This window comes from Sorex fumeus, unplaced genomic scaffold (genome assembly GCF_029834395.1).
Source record: "Sorex fumeus unplaced genomic scaffold, SorFum_2.1 ptg000034l, whole genome shotgun sequence".
Taxonomy (NCBI): Eukaryota; Metazoa; Chordata; class Mammalia; order Eulipotyphla; family Soricidae; genus Sorex; species Sorex fumeus.
In genome coordinates this window covers 8,463,047-8,479,735 of record NW_026606091.1, presented here as the reverse complement: position 1 = coordinate 8,479,735, position 16,689 = coordinate 8,463,047, and the positions used below count along the sequence as shown (strand labels likewise).

At 36.6% G+C, this 16,689-nt stretch overlaps 1 protein-coding gene across 2 annotated transcripts in view; it reads right to left on the bottom strand.

Annotated features, from left to right (window-relative positions):
- Nucleotides 1-9,363, bottom strand: part of ADAMTSL1 (ADAMTS like 1) — a 454,178-nt gene extending 444,815 nt beyond the window's left edge. For both annotated transcript variants that reach the window (XM_056117099.1, XM_056117100.1), the window contains exon 1: nt 9,194-9,363. In XM_056117099.1, the coding sequence (XP_055973074.1) occupies nt 9,194-9,256 (63 nt within the window). In that variant the 5' untranslated portion in view covers nt 9,257-9,363. The remainder of the gene's footprint in view (nt 1-9,193) is intronic.
- Nucleotides 9,364-16,689: the final 7,326 nt, after the last annotated feature.

The window sequence follows — 16,689 nt, the reverse complement described above, 5'->3', positions numbered from 1 at the left end:
GAACTGACTTAAAGAAAGTCCCCAGACAAAATTGAGGGGAAAATACCCAAACTTTTAGTTAGAGAATGGCAGAAGCTTTGGAAAAAAATCTGAAAAAGCAATGAAGATGAAAATGGAAACTCTGTGAAAATTAATGTAGTGTAGAATTGGCGAACATACTACTTATTTCTTTAAACAAATAGAAGAAAGAACCCACTTATGAGGTGCACCCAAATAATTCACAGGTGGTGAAACTATTAAAGAGTCCTGCAATTTCTTGCCTCTGAAGTGGAATAAATCTCCTGTATTATAAATGGCATATGCTCACCACACATGAGTTTTCTGCTATTCCCATCTTCTCAACTATCCCATTTTCTTTGTATAAGGTATATTATTATTATAATGAAACTATTTTGATAAGCTTTCTAGAGAAGAATCTAGTGAGGAAAGAAGATCCAACCTACTACCATAATTGCACTTTCAGAAATGCAAGTATAAAATGAATATGCTTCTTTTAGCATGGGTTTAGGTTTTGACAAAGTAATCTCAGTCCAAGGAAATGATTTAAGATTGAAGTCTATGGACTTGATGCTCCAGGGAGTGAGCAGATAAAAACTATTTAGATATTGACCACATATAATGATAATTCTTGTCAATTAATATAAGCATTTACTCAGAGGAAAATGTTTCCTAAAGGATTCATATTAACAAGGAAACCAATTAATTATGTTCTATTTACAGATATTCTGAACTATAAAAATTGAGAGAAAAGGCAATGTTTGAAGGCAAAATCAAACTGATAATAGCTATGAAGATAATACATTAAAAAACTGTGAAAAGCCATGATTTTATTCATAGATAAAACAGACAGTGTCTGAGCAGATGCAGAAGAGTAACTTGTAAGTCAACTCATGGGGAACTGAAAATAATGCTCATGACAGAGTACTTCCTATAGGGGAGATTTTTGAAATTTTAGAAGAATAACCTGATATCAAAATATTCGACCCACTGCCAACCCACTCCTCATTGCAAGGACTGAGTCTTCTGTGGTACCTGGCTTTGTGTTGTATCCAGAGATGGTGACAGATAAATAATAATCAGATGAATGAATGAAGGCATCACTTGAAGTTTAAGAGTTCTTCGATTGTACAAATATATCAATATCTAATGCTGCCCTCCTGATACCCCAGAGAGTTTGGTGGGATGGGAATAGTACAGAAATGAAGACACCAAAAATCTGAAGTAAGACAAATGACTAAACCAAGATCACAGACCACAGAGCTGGAATCCATGTTCTGCCTAGATATTTAGCCTTTAAGCCCAGTTTTTGCTGATACTTGGATAGATCCCAGAAAAATATATCATCGATAATTGAAAGTAGACATTTTCATGAAGTATGTTTCATTTTATATGCTGTTTTATGTAATATTTGCTTTCTTCCTGCATGTTAATCTGTTCAACTCTAGGTCTTTGCTTTATTTACTGACAATCTGTTATTTGAACAGCCACTATGTTTTGCCTCCACTTCTGCTTCTCCATTTTGTTTTTCTGTGTTCTTTGCCTTTCCCCTTGGGTCTGTGTGGTTTTGTGTCCTTGGCTGTGTAGGTTGCTCTGCTAGGTTCCAGGAGATTTCAACTATTTACCACAGCCTTGCCTCTCTTGTTTCTTTTCCTATTTCCTACTCTTCCATTCACTCCTGCATTCTATGTTTGAAACATGCACGTCTCCATTTCTCTGCTTTTTCTGAAGTACTGACTCATGCTCCCAATTCCTAGCACATTTTCAAGAGGTGATATGCTGCAAACCATAACCATTAAGATGACAAGGCATCTTTGGTATCTATTTTCCCATATGATAAATGAAAAACAATACCAGTAGTTACAAGTATTATCATACATCGCATCTAAATACATGCATTTTTAAAGGTTATTTTTTAAATATTTTAAGTAAAACAAACAACACTTTACCCTAAATCTCAGTGTTTAAACAAAACAGAGATTAATTTCTTGATCATTGGTGACATAAACCTTCACAAACAGAATTCTTTATGTTTGTAGGGGGGTTGTGGAATGAGGCTCTTTTCGCTATCATTTAGTGACTGAGATCTTCCATTTGGTGTCTCCTTTATGCCCTACATTTTTGAAGGTGTTAAATCTCCATATAATCCCCATAGACACCAGAAGCTCTCTATTTTCTCACCTGATAAATGCAGAAAATACATAGAAAAATAGAGATAGAGTTAAATTAATGAAAAAAAAAACTTAAAAACTGTAGGGAATGATCAAGACACCAAATGGAAGATCTCAGTTATCTATTGTGTTTTTCAGAACACTCTTTTCAGAGGATTATATGAGAGGTTCCAAACCTGCTAGTGCCATGAAAGTGCCACTTCTAACTAACACATTGCAGTGGCCAAAATTCAATCACATATCACCATTTAAACATAAGAAGGTTGGAAAACACAGTTTATCTTTGTGGTCAAGAATAAAAAAGAAATAGGTTTGGTGAAACAATAGCATTATCTCTGCTAAAACCAAAGTTTATAAGTTCTTTCCAGCTTCATAAAAATGGGGGTAATATTAATACAATTTTATTCCAATGGACAAGTTTGTAAAAGGAAAAATAGTTGAGAACTAAAGAGATTAAAACCTATATGAACATGAAAATTTCATTCTAATTGGTAACAGCAAGGAGGATTGCTATTCAGCTGATGTTCATGGTGTGAATGCCTGTGCTTAAGACAGAAAAATTTATTAGGCTGTTGACAGTCTTGTCAATGAAAGAGATGAGTAGAATGCTTCATCTATAAAATGGGGGCTAACATTTTTTCTTCATACCTGCACTTTATCCCTTTATCTCACCACCTCATTTTTCCCAAGTACTTCTGATTTATTAATTTATTCATTCATCTAATAACTTATTCATTGGATCTAATTTCCAGATATTCTGGTAGAGGGAAGAAGAAAAAGACACTTTCATGGCTGTCACCTACAACTTAATAGACTAGGTAGGAATGTAATATACTATGAGGCATACAATAATGGGGATAAAATGTAAGATAGCAGCAGAACTTAAAATTACATTTAAAATATTATAGAGCTTATGATTATTATTTATGTCTCTGATGAACAATTGCAAATGTTGACACTACATATAGCCTACACAAAATTTAGGATTTTATTGGGGATGAGGATGTTGGAACTCATGGCTAGTGATGCTTGTGGGCTATTTCTAGATCTGTGCACATAAGTAACTATTGAGAGTGCTTGAGAGACCAAGTTTGGTGGCAGGGATCAAACTGGAGTGGTCATGTACTATCTCTCCAGCCCAATGTTGATGGAACTTGGGATCAGATAGTCAATAGAAATTACTGTATATCTGCTATTGAAAATTATAACAATGACATAAGATAGATGCCTACAGCGGAAATAAAGACTAATCAGTAAACAGGAAAATACTCAAACTGACATAAATATGGAGTATTTGGCAATATAAGAAATTTAAAGTCAGAGGTCACTGTGTCTGCAGACAACTACCAATGGGACATCTTGACATGGCCAGAAAACTCCTGTCAACATGCAGGGTTCTTTAGTTAGCAAAGTCCCAGGGAGGGGAAACCAGAACAGTTAAGCTTTATTCAATGTAGGTTTTAATCTTGAAGTTCGGGAATTGGGGAGATTTAGTCATTTATTTTTGAGCTCATGGAAAGAAGGGTTGATAGCAATAGCTTACCCCAGTCAGCAAGCAGGCTCTCCTCACAGCTGTGCTGGCCTATTTCAATTAGGATCCTTTAGGACTTACATCACCTCTGGTATGCCAGTCCTAAGCCGCTCATGAGCCAGGACTGCCAATCAAGCCAGAATTCTACCACATGGTATGGGTTTTATGATGTAGACAGAAAATGACATGAATTTGTCTCATTCTGGTGAAAACACCAAGTTTGAAGCCAATTCTCTAGAATAAGAAAATTAGTTAAAAAAAAATGGCAAGACTATAAAATTTGATTTAAACACATTTTCCTGCGATTATCTCAACATACTTGACTAGGAGGTTTTTCATGCTGATTCAGGGAATGTTCTCACTCAAGAAAATACTATAGTTTTCATGCTATGACGAGGTCACTTCTGGGTCAAGAAAGAGTAGAATATATTTGACTGGGGATGAACAGAATTAAATAGACGAATGTAAGTGCTATTGCTATAAGACAAAAATAGATAAAACAGAGAGCAGAGCTGTCACTTGACTAAATAAACTGTAATATATATACATATATGTGTATATATATACATATGACACTAGAAAATACTGCTATGTGGATAGTTATAGGACTACGTGATAGTCTTCCTAAATATTCTTCTCTCTTAATTGTGTCCACAATAATAATGCCTACATATACAGTAGTATAGAAAATACCATATTATGCTATATATTTCCTGAGTTTAAACTTATATTCAGTAAGGGGGCAAGAGGGTTAGTATGGGAGGTAAGACACTTGCCTTCTATATGGCTGTATTAGCCTTCAGCACAGATTAAAATTCCTGGCACCACATATGGGCTGCTGAGCACCGCCAGAGGTCACTACTGAGCACAGGACCAGGAACAGTCCCTAAGCATGAGTGGGTAAGGTCACAAAACCAGAAGCATAAAACATTAAAATGCTTAAATCAAAGGGTGAGAGTAATAGCACCACTCCCCCTCAAAAAGGGAAAAAATTAAATTGACATGTAAAAAATAGGGGAGAACCAAAACACCAGACCATGTCACATCCCAATGTAATTCCTGCACAAAATGCACCAAAATAAAGTAGGTTAAAATAAATGAGCCACAAGTCAGAGGTTAACCACACTTTACTGATTAAAAATACACAAACCCTGACTTTAACCCTGAATTTTGCTTTTAAGATGTAAGAATGAACTTTGTGTAACAGCTAAATTTGGTAATAGGCTTCCTCGGGGTATGCAAAGGACTGCTCTCCACATTTTTTTTTTTTTTTTTGCTTTTTGGGTCACATCCGGCCATGCACAGGGGTTGCTCCTGGCTCTACACTCAAGAATTACTCCTGGCGGTGCTTGGGGGACCACATGGGATGCTGGGAATCGAACCCGGGTCAGCGGAATGCAAGGCAAACACCCTACCCGCTGTACTATTGTTCCAGCCCCTGCTCTCCACATTTTTAAAGCTGTGGGTAAAAGGTAATCAACATGTATTATGATTTATATAAATTCACAAATAAACATATTCATTACTTTATTTCTCTCAAAGGTCTTCATCATCCATGTAATTTTTTCAAGAAAAAACTTTGCTAGTATAATAGGAATCATTTGTAGTTCACTAGTGACCACTATTGGAATACTTCCTTCAACTTATATGAAGCATATAGAATCAATTCACATGAAAATTATAAGGAGGTCAAAGAGCGGTCCTGAACAGACAAAAAATGCTAAAAACAGGAGCCTGTAAAAACAAAAATGTAGCTGGCTGTGTGTAGACAAAAATATACATGAAGAAGACAATGTTTAAAATAAGGTTGAAAGAAATGCTTCACTATTTTCTGGAGATTTTTATGAAATATCTGTAAGTGTTAAAGATAAATGAATTATAAGAATAAGAAATTGAGGTAAGGAGTTATAAGAAGGTGTATTTTACTGCACACACACACAGACATAGACACAGACACACACACACACACACACACACACACACACACACACACACACACAGAGAGACAGGAAAAAGACCACAATTTGCTGTAAATAAAGGATTTAACATTCATCCCATAGCTAATGGTGTTTCTTGCCATCCAAGATAGATTCACTTAGATAATAGTGGAGGAAAGTGCCAAAGCAACTGCTGAGGGGAATAGGCTATTGTGTTTGACTAGTTTCCATGTATAAATTAGTGCAGAGAAGCAAAAGAAATTCAACAGAAAAACACATGTACTGTATTATAATTCCTAGTGTTAGCCTTGCATCTTCTATAATAGCAAGCAAAAGACTTTCAAACAACTTAAAAGAAACAAAAAGTAAATGTAAATTTAAGTAAATGCCTTTCTGACAAGAAGTGATTTGACTTCAAGTTTGGATGGATACTTATGTCTGTGACCAGCCATGGTCTTTGCCACATTTATTTTGAGCTAAACAATTAGGACAAAAGAAGGAGAATGAGAAATGGGAGCAGGGTGGGAAAATGGGGAAAGGTTGGGTTGCGTAGTTGAATTTGACTAGAACACCAGGATAAAATCTTTTATTAGTCCTACTGTTCCACTGTGTTCAAAGCAAGAAGAAAGTGTGAGCTTTGCATAAATATATGGGAGGTAACCTAAAATAGATACAAAAGACACAAGGACCTCTTTCTCTCAAGAATAATGTTCCAAGGGAAAAGGACTTTTAAAATCTGAGGATGACCAGCAGTCAATATTTATACACAATCAAGAACCAAGTCATGATACAAATGATTCAACTGTCAGTAATATGAAGGCTGTTTTGAGATTAAAAACTGTACTTTCCATTAAACAAACAGGATGCTTCCATTTAAAGAATCTATAGGAATTACTTTAATTCTAAACTTAGCAATATACAACAGAACTATAAAGAAAAGCAAATCAAGTTAAATTTCTTTAAATAAATGTAAGGTTGAACTGACATCATGTTTCTACTTCTAAATTAAATATTGATCAAACTAAAGGTCACTTTTTCTTAAGTAAAACAAATTTTGACTGCAAAGCTAAAAAATTTTTTGGACAACAAATGAGTAAGTGTAATAAGTTCCTATTATACACATCTTTAATTACCAAGATACAAAAAGTCTATATATCTCCAACAAACACTATATAGACCAACCTGTACCACTGCTTCCATCACTGCTAAGAAACATCCATAGACTAGAGAAAACTATTTATTTTATTTTGTTGCTTGAAATGTGTGTACAAATGAAATGGGTTTAATATGACTTTCTTATTTTATGGTTATTGTGAGGATTTCTTGTAAAGTTTTTTTTTTCCCCCTTTATTTTATTTTATTTTTTTTACAGTTGTAGATTTACAATTTTTTGTGCTTTGGTTTCAATTATACAATGACCAGATACCCATCCCTCTACCAGTGCCCATTTTCCACCACCAAGGATAATATCCCTCCCACCCCCATCCCCCCATCCCCCCTGTCTCTGTGGCAGGGCAATCCCCTGTGTTCTCTCTCTCCTTTTGGGTGTTGTGGTCTGCAAAGGAGGCATTGAGTGGCAAACATGTTCAGTCCATAGTCTACTTTCGACATGCATCTCCCCTCCTGGGAGGATTGTAAAGTTTTTTAAACAACTGAATGTTAAATACTTTAGACATATACATGAGCAGGCATGATAAGGGCATTATTACTATTCACAGAGGTGTATTTAGGAGTTAACCAGTTAATTCTCTTTCTTTTTTTTAGTACAACTCACCCAATTCACTTAAATGCATACATAAAACAACCCTGGGTTTGATTCCATTTATGTAATATATTTATAGAAATGAAATAAAATATATTTTAGATACTTCTAAATAAGAAAACTCTCCTTTTTATTCGTGTAAGTCTGACTATATGCTCCAATACATATATGAATATTCAATATATCAAGAGGGACATGATGGATTTACCAAATGGGTAGAAAACAATCTCTTCCTGGGCAAGTTTTTCCAAAGCATAATGAGATCATACTTCCATAGGAAGATACCAAAAGAGTTTGTGCTGGTAATTTACTGTATGATGCAATTTAATGTGAAAATAACACATACTTTTTAAAAATCACAGAGATATAAAGACAAGGTAAACTAATGGTGTGTGTATATAAGTAATACATCCCATATGGAAAAAATGAGACACCTTTCATAAATTGCTGTTCCACTAGTCATAAGGCATTCCTAAACATTCTGTCTTTTATATTTCTCAGAACAACTAAATGTATAGTCCATTCATGCTTAAAGTAAATGTTTCTTTAAGTTTCTGTGAAAATTTGAAAATATATTCTATATTTATAGCATCTACATCAAGGTATTATGATTTCTTGGGTGTCATGATGAAAGTTACTATAACTAGGAATATATAAAATATTTCATTACTATCTTATTAACTATGATTAACCGTCCTGGATATATTTACCTGTACCAAATGATTATATTCCTTCTTGATAAGTATATAGAGAAGACCAAAATTGTCAGTCTAATGAGAAAAAAAATCACATTTCTTTACTAAGATTCAAAGTGACCCATCTATTCACTGCATTTTTACCTTGTTCCCTTTTTGCGTTGTTACTTTCTGAGGAAGTTCTGCATGGCACACCATGTGACACGGAGAGTTTCAATCACGTTTGTTTGGAGTCAGTGTGTCCAACTTTTGGAATCAAACTTTCAGATGAGGTTTACTAAACTGCCTGCCCAGAACACTCTGGTTTAAAAAAATGTGCATTGCTATTAATATTTTGAGTGTAGATTTTTTTTGGACAGTGAGTGTTCATTTTCTGCCCATAAAACCAAGTATGAGTCACGATGGAACATTTACTTTGAGTCAAAAATGCAGTGTGTGCTGATGTTCAAGAGCAGAGCATCTTATCACTGTGACTGTGAAAAGCAGCCATACAAAATGTCATCATTTTCTTCTTCTTCAAAAGTAGGTTTGAGATCAAAGACCATAATCCTCAATTCATAAATGCTAGCATTAACTTGTATCTGTAGATGACTTGCAGTAATTATGAGCTCTAATCTGGGTGGCTGCAAAGAAGCTCGTACCTGATTCCAGAGCACATGTGCAGAGAGAAGACTGTGAAAAGCAGGAAGGGAAAGTCCCTTATAGCACATCTTTCAAAAATCCCAAGAACATCATAGTGAGGGCATTTAATTTCAGAAAGTCTGTTACCTAAATTCTAAGCATATGCACCACCTTTACACACTCCACAGTACATGATGCAATGCATCCCAAAGTTCATGTCTTAGTATTGTTAGATTCCTCTAAATAACTCTCCAAAGTCTTGCAGACTTTAGTTTGCTTGTGAAGTTGGGATTGAAGTTCTATAAGAATGTTTTTTTTCTTTAAATCGTGTAAATTATTTTACCTGGCATTTAGAGATGAAACACCACACACACACACACACACACACACACACACACACCGCCTCTGCCACCACCACCACTACCCCCAGATAGTACCTAAATAATAAAGAGAAACGTATTAAAAAGAAAGGCATTTACCAGGAGCAGAAAAATCAGAAAGAAGAGCGGTATGCCAGGAGTTGCCCGACGGCAGCATTCCATGCTTGGATCCTTGCCGGAATCCGAATCGACACTGAATAAGCTGCTAAGTGCTCCTCTGCCTGCTGTCACATCCAGTACTGGTGCTAACACTCCAGCCCTGCCTATCAGCTTCCATCAGCTCAGCTCACATTTCCTGACCAAGGGGTGGGTGGGTGGGTGGATGGGTGGGGGGTAAGCTGAATGGAATCTCTCTCAGAGCAGGCAGCCAGCCAATCAGGCTCCTGCTAATCAGACATGCTGAATAACAAAGCCAGGGGGACAGAAAAAGTGTAACTGTGCGGAGCTAAAAGGGGGGAAAAGGATGAAAAAGAAAGGAGAGCAGATCGCGCAGCAGAGAAAGAAGAGAAATGCAAAAGATGCGGAATTGCAAAGAATTTCAAAGCCCTGTGCTTTTTAACATACCTGGTTAGTTCTTTATGGATAAAATTCTATTTGCCATTCCCTTGTGCGGATGCCTGTTGCTTTGTAAAGTACAGTAGCTCCCTGTGACTCTGTATTGTTCCATTCAGGAGAGAAACTTAATCCCTGTCAATATATAACATATGCCATAAAGGGAAAGAACCATAGACAAAAACGGACTTAATGTGCCCTTTAAATGCGTTCTGTATAGCTGTTTTTTCCCTCCTCCATAAAGTTTCTCTTTATTTCTCTCCTTGACTTGGAAAAGGGAGACTATATAAGTTTTTGCAAGTTCCTCACTAAACCTAACTGGTGGTGTATGTTACTTTGTGTATTAATGACCTAATCTGGTTTTGTTGGGGGTAACGGGGGTAGGGGAGAGCAAGTTCCTTATTTGGAAATTAATAGTTTTAAAATCCAAGGTTTTTAGCATTAAAGGCACAATTAGAAAATAAGATCCCCTAGTTTTAAAAAGAAGTCCTTAACAAAGACTACAGGATAAGTGAGGCTAAAAATTGGGGTTGAGGAATAGCCTGGTTTTGAACCACTGCCAACTCCCAACTATGCTTTAGCAGGAGAGAGGGAAAAAAAGAATGAATTAAATCCAGCTAATCCAAAACCTTTTAACCAACAGTTTCAGTCTCCTTCTTATCCACATCCTTTATCAGAGCTACTATAATGCAGTAGAAAGGGCTGAACTGATTTCTCCCTCCTCTTCCTTCCACTTTTGCAAAAAGGGTTGGACAGATGCAATGACCTTGGAGGTTCAGTCCAAACCTGGAGGAAGTGCTAATGCGCAGTGAAATGACAAGGCTAGCAGCAGCAAGGAGAAAGTCAGGGAGCTTCTGAATCTGGTTAATCCTCCAGTATGCAAGATTTGGCTCTACTAGAAGAGGATTTTATTACAGCTTTAGAAAAGTGTCAAGAGCCAAACAAGGATGTTGTTCCTCTTATCTGTTAAGGGAATCACTGAGTTTCCAAAAGAATGAAAGAGCAAACTTGGTCTTACATTTCCATGGGTCTGTTACTGGGAAGTTTTTTCTTTGTATATCTCCTGATAGCTCGGAGTAAATATGGTAAAGGTAGAGAATATTTAGAAATATCGTTCTTTCCTTTCATTAATAAACAAAACTGACAAGGGCTTGAAACACACATATACGGAAAATGTCATCAAGTCATACTAATCATGTGACTACAGGCAGGTCCGCTTGCAAACATACGTATTTGTGTTATTTTCAAATGATGAAGAAAAACAGGTTGTTCAATGTCAAGTTACTTAATTCATGTTGTATATCAAGATAGAAGAGGTTTTAAAAACCCATTGTTAATCTGTTAGGAAAGTCAAGGCATACAATGGTTCACCCTGTCCTTACCTATGAAAATGGAAGAGAGTATCAGTACAACAAGGAGGTCTTATTCTTGATGTATGTCCTTTCCTTTCAAATATATTCCTTTTCCAAACCTCTCCAAAGCTAACTAATGCTCATAAGCAAAGAGAATTCATAAGTAGACATAAAAATCCTTAACTGGTATTATATGAAATGTTCATTACATTGAAAAAAATAGTGAAATAAATTGTCATTCATAAAGCTTCATTAATTAGATTTCTCTCTTATCCATTGGAACTTTCTGCTACAGGTTTTTTTTTTAATTGTTTCATTCTTTTCTCCTGTCATAGTACTAGCTATGTAGTTCCAATTACTTTTATGCAGAGGAATTGCCAGATTGTTTTCCTCCCTCTTCACACTGATATGTCACTCAGGAGATTCAAAGGGAGAAAACATAATGGAAGAAAGAATAATAACAACGATGCTAATGAAAAGATACTTGGAATAGGGAAAATTTTGGGGGATGTCAGAAAATAACTGATACCCATTTGAATGTCAGAACGACCATATTCATTCTGCTTTTGAAATAAATCCTGTCTATATCTAATATTTTTAGTTGAGATGTCAGTCTTGGAGTTTTGCTAGATTTATCAATATTCAAGAAGATGGTCAATTCAGTAAAGTCATAAAGTAGTATTTTTAAGACTTTACTGAATTGACCATCTTCAAAGGCAGCTCAGATAGAGAAGGGAGCACCAAATAAAGGGTGTTGGGAAGATCCGCCCAGGATGGGAGATGCATGCTTAAAGTAGACTATAGACCAAATATGATTGCCACTCAATGGCTCTTTTGCAAACCACAGCACCCAAAAGGAGAAAGAGAACAAAAGGGAATGCCCTGCCACAGAGGCAGGGTAGGATGGGGGGATGAAGGTTGGGAGGGATACTGGGATCATTGGTGGTAGAAAATAGGCACTGGTGGAGGGATGGATAGTCTATGATTGTATAACTGAAACACAAGCACAAAAATTTGTAGGTCTACAACTGTACCTCATGGTGTTTCACTAATAAAAAATTTTAAATAGTATTTTTAAGTCAAATCTTTAATTATTTAGTGAATGGATCAAGGATGCCCATCATGGTGTGCCATAATTCTGGCTGGTCCCTATGCACAAAACATTTCCTGCACTGTATAAAAAAAAATCATACAAACAAATGTTAAACAAAGTCCAAATTTAGTATTTATTCAGAAAAAAGAAGTCAAACAAAGTTATAGTGACTGGTCTAAAGAAATGTGTAAGAGCTACTGATTTTGATGTTATCAAAGTTCATGAGATATTTTTAAAGCTTACAAAATAATTTTACACGAAAAAACTAATTTTATCTTAATCACTTATTCGGCAGATTGGTTATAATCTCTCTCCATTTTGTACTAGTAGAAATTGAACACTGTAGAACTGAAGTGACTTGTCTCATGTCCCACTGTCTAGCACTGGGTTTTGAATAGGATCTCCCGATACTAAATTGCTCTTATCTCATACACATGTATGTTTTTAACATGAATTATATTTTAGGGCACATAAGCATATACATGTGTATCTAACAAACACACAAATATGGAAACACAGTTGGGTTCTGATGTCACACTTGCTGAAGGGAGATGTTTATAGAAAAGGCAAAAAAAGCAGAAGACAGAGTATCCAGGTGTTACCCTGGGTCTGAGTTACCTGACAATGGAAAGTATCTTATGTGTCTATAATTTCTGTCTCCCAACTTTGCCATTTCCAAAACTCTTTTCAGTGCCAGGGGGAAAAGAACATAAAACCCTAGGTAATCGAGATCCACATTAATGGCAGCCTGGGAAAGACCCCTAATGGCATTTGAGCAGGGCGTTGGCGGAGTTCCTTTTTTTCCTCTTCAGGTATCTAAATTAAAGCCGTCTGCCAGTGTCTGAGCAGGAGTGGCGGCGGCGGCAGCCTCCACTGCCTTAATACTGGTTCCCAGCTCCCTGTACAATATATTAGGTGAAGTGAAAGCAGAAGCAAGAGAAAGAGTGTCAGGGCTGTCTGAAGCATCATTCCAAATGGTATGGATTTAACAATACTTAATTTAAAAAACACCAGCTTGGACAGGAGCAAGCTGTTAACATTCAGTGTGCTTTATAGCAGGAAAGAGTGAGCTAAACTCTCGGAATTTCTCTCCCTGGGGAGAATGTGTTACAGTGTTCGCGCCAGAGCCACCTGTCTCTTCCTGAGACTGGGCCTCCTCACTCAGCTCTTCATTGTAGAAATTGGTATCAAGTGGGTACAAGGTCTTCTGGAAAGAACTTGAGTTGGGGGGGGGGGTGTAGGGGAAGGACTTGGATAAATTGGGAGGTCTACAAGTTGGATCACCCCTCTCAAAACAGAAAATGATGGCAGCACCTGAGCTTCACTGTCCTTCCACATGTGTAGAAATTGTTTGATTTCCCTGGTTAATTATGACAGTCAAGGAGAAGAGAGGGATGCAGTAAGAATGAATAAAACAAAATCATAGGAAGCTAGCCACTATGCTCAGGGATTTAAGTGGGAGCTTGTGGGACCAGAGACACTACAGCAGGTAAGGTACTTTTCTTATACATGGTTGACTCAGGTTCAATTCCCAACATTACATACAGTACCCCGGAGCCTGACAGGAGTGATTCCTTAGAGCAGAGCGAGGAACAACACCCCCCCCACACACACACACAAACATACACACACACACACACACACACACACACACACACGAGCACTGCTGTGTGTGGTCCCAAACAAAATAAAAATAAGCAAATGAGAGCTTATAGTTCCCCAGTTCACCAAATACCCACTTAAGGTAAAATATTAGTGATAGTTCTCAAATTATTTTCCACACATGAAAGATAGAAATGCTATAGATGAAGTGTAATTATCATCATCAGTTTATAAGGCAAGGTAATTGGACTCCGATGATAAGTGGGTGCATCAAATCTCCCTATTAACTGGTAGGAAACTGAAGTTATATTTAAGGACATTTGACTTTTCCTTGGACAGAAGCTGATAAAAAATGTATTTACATGGGGTTGTAGAGAAGTACCGTGGGTAAGATGTTCATCTTATAGGTGGTTGACCCAGGTTTGATTCTCAGCACTATACATGGTCCTCAGAGGCTGAACAGGAGTTTTCCCTCAGCACAGTCAGGAGTAAGGCCCCAAAAAGAGAAAGAAAGAGAAAGAGAGAAAGAAAGAAAGACAGAGAGAAGAGAGAAAGAAGAAAAAAGATAGAAAAAATAATGAATGAAAGATAAAGAGAGAAAAAAGAAAAAAGAAAAAGAAAGAGAAAGAAGAAAGAAAGGAGAGAATTTTCAGAAGAGAAAGAAGAAAAATGTACTGACATAAAATACATATGCCACAGGACCCAGAGTCTCTCATGTGCTAATTAGTTTCTTTTTACTTTTTTTTTCTTTTTACTTTTTTTTTCTTTTTTGGAGGGGATGGAAAGAAAAGAGTCAGGGGTCATACTTTGTCTGCTCTGCTTAAAAATTGTCCAGGGAGAATGGAGAAATAGTAGAGGGATTAAGACACATGTCTTACACAGGGCTGACTCTGGTTCAACTCCTGGCACCACATACAATTCCCTGAGCACTGAGAGGAGGAACCTCTGAACACCGTTAATGTGAGCCAACTCTCCCCCTCCACCAAATATATTGTTCATGGTATATTGTACTTTGCCTGTAACATTACAAATTAGTTAAAACCTTTGTGAGTATCAAAGCAGGCTTAAAAATGTGCAGCTAATTAGCTGGAATAAGATAAGGTGGGCATGATTTTTGCAGCTCTTATATTTCTATATGGCTTTTCCATACATCAGGGACTTGCAGATTATGGAAGAGTAGGAGATTCAGCGACAATCTATTACTGCAGACCAGAATTGGAATCTTTTAGAAAACCTAACTAGTCTTTTTCATTGAAAATTCTTACTTGCCGCAAGTTAATCAATGCTTTCTAAAATAATACTTTCAGCCTAAGTTAACAAAACTAAATTTGGTTCTCTGAAACAGAACACTTGACTGCTAATCGCCCTTAACAGAGGAGAACTTAAAGCAACAGAGAATTTTAAACTTGCCCAAGTTCCCATAGCAAAATACAGGAAGGACCAAGATCTGAATCCACAGTGTATTTCAAACTACTATGTCTCTACAGAATACAGACCCCCCATCCTCCCGCCCCCTGACTTCAGAGAAAAGACAGCTCACTGCTGATTTGAGGACTACCTGACAGTTCCCAACTTTTCAGATACCAAATTGAAAAGAAACATAAGGAGACCTGCATAGAAACTTGTTTGAAATAAAATGAAAATAGAGAAGTTTTATGGGTCTAGAACAAGAAGGTACACAACAGGAACATGCAAGACCCAAACTATGATTCTTTATTTTAGGCTGTTTACATGGAGGAAACATATATTTGAAATCATTTGTCCCAGGATCTCCAATCATTTATTGGGTGGCCTTTCTCCCTACACAAACTGTCTACCAGACGGACTGTTCAAATCTTAGCTGTCCCACTTATTACCAAAAGGACACTCAGGAAACAAGTTGCTGAAAGTCTCTTAGACCAGTTATTTGTTAATTTTTTTCTGTTTTAAGCTGTTAACCAATGCACTGCAGAGCTGTTGTGGGCAGCAAAGTGAGAGGTTTCCAGAGTCTAGTTTAGAGACTGATCCAAAGTTACTGGTCAGTCCACTATACATATCTTTTACTATTTCTGTTTATTCCACTATTCTAACAAATGTATGAGAAAACCCATTAACCCACTTTAAATTCCAATGCCAATGCTTCTCTACCCAACAAAAGCAAACACACATACAAGCAAACAGAAAGAATTGGGAAGAAAAAAATTACTCACAATCTCCATAACCTATGGTCCTTGTTTCTCTATTTTCTACACAGCTGGTGGTTTATTATAGTTCTCAGAGACTTGTTATAGAATTTAATCTATACACACTTATTATGCACCTACTGTGTACAGAGCACAATAAATACAAAATTCTGGCAGCAGATAAACTGCCTTTTGTAGCCTTTTGACACAGGGAGACACCAATTTATTCTCTGAGGTTTGAATTATTGCTGTAATATTCATATATTAAACCCAAGTGTAACATATAAACACAAGGCTCTTGATTCTTAGTTCAGTACTATTTCCATTACATCATCCTCTACAGATAAAATAATTATGCCAGAGCCAGACAATAAGGTGAAGTGGTGTTAACAGATTTATAGACAATAGTGAGAGAGCAGGATTAAAATGCAAAAGCCAAATTCCTCAGCTTGGCATTCAAGGACCTCCCTGATCTGCTTGCATTCCCAGGATAATAGAAAGTTATGCTCCAGCCCAATTGAAATACCTGTTATTACCCCATCCTTCAAGTTCTCCCATTCTTGTCTATTTGTTTCACCCGTTCCTTTTGCTTTCTCCCCATTTCTGCCTTACTAAAATCCTTTTAACTTTTCAGCTTTAGACAACAGTTAGTCCTGTATAAAGCTTTGTAAGAAGCTGGCAATATATATGTACATATATATTTGCTATACTAACTATGATTTGATTTATACACACTATATCTGAAAAGAGGGAATGTAAAAAGCAAGGAAAAAGAGCTAACAGGAAAATTATAAATGTTTGTCTCTGAAAACTTAAGATAAATGTAGATTAAAC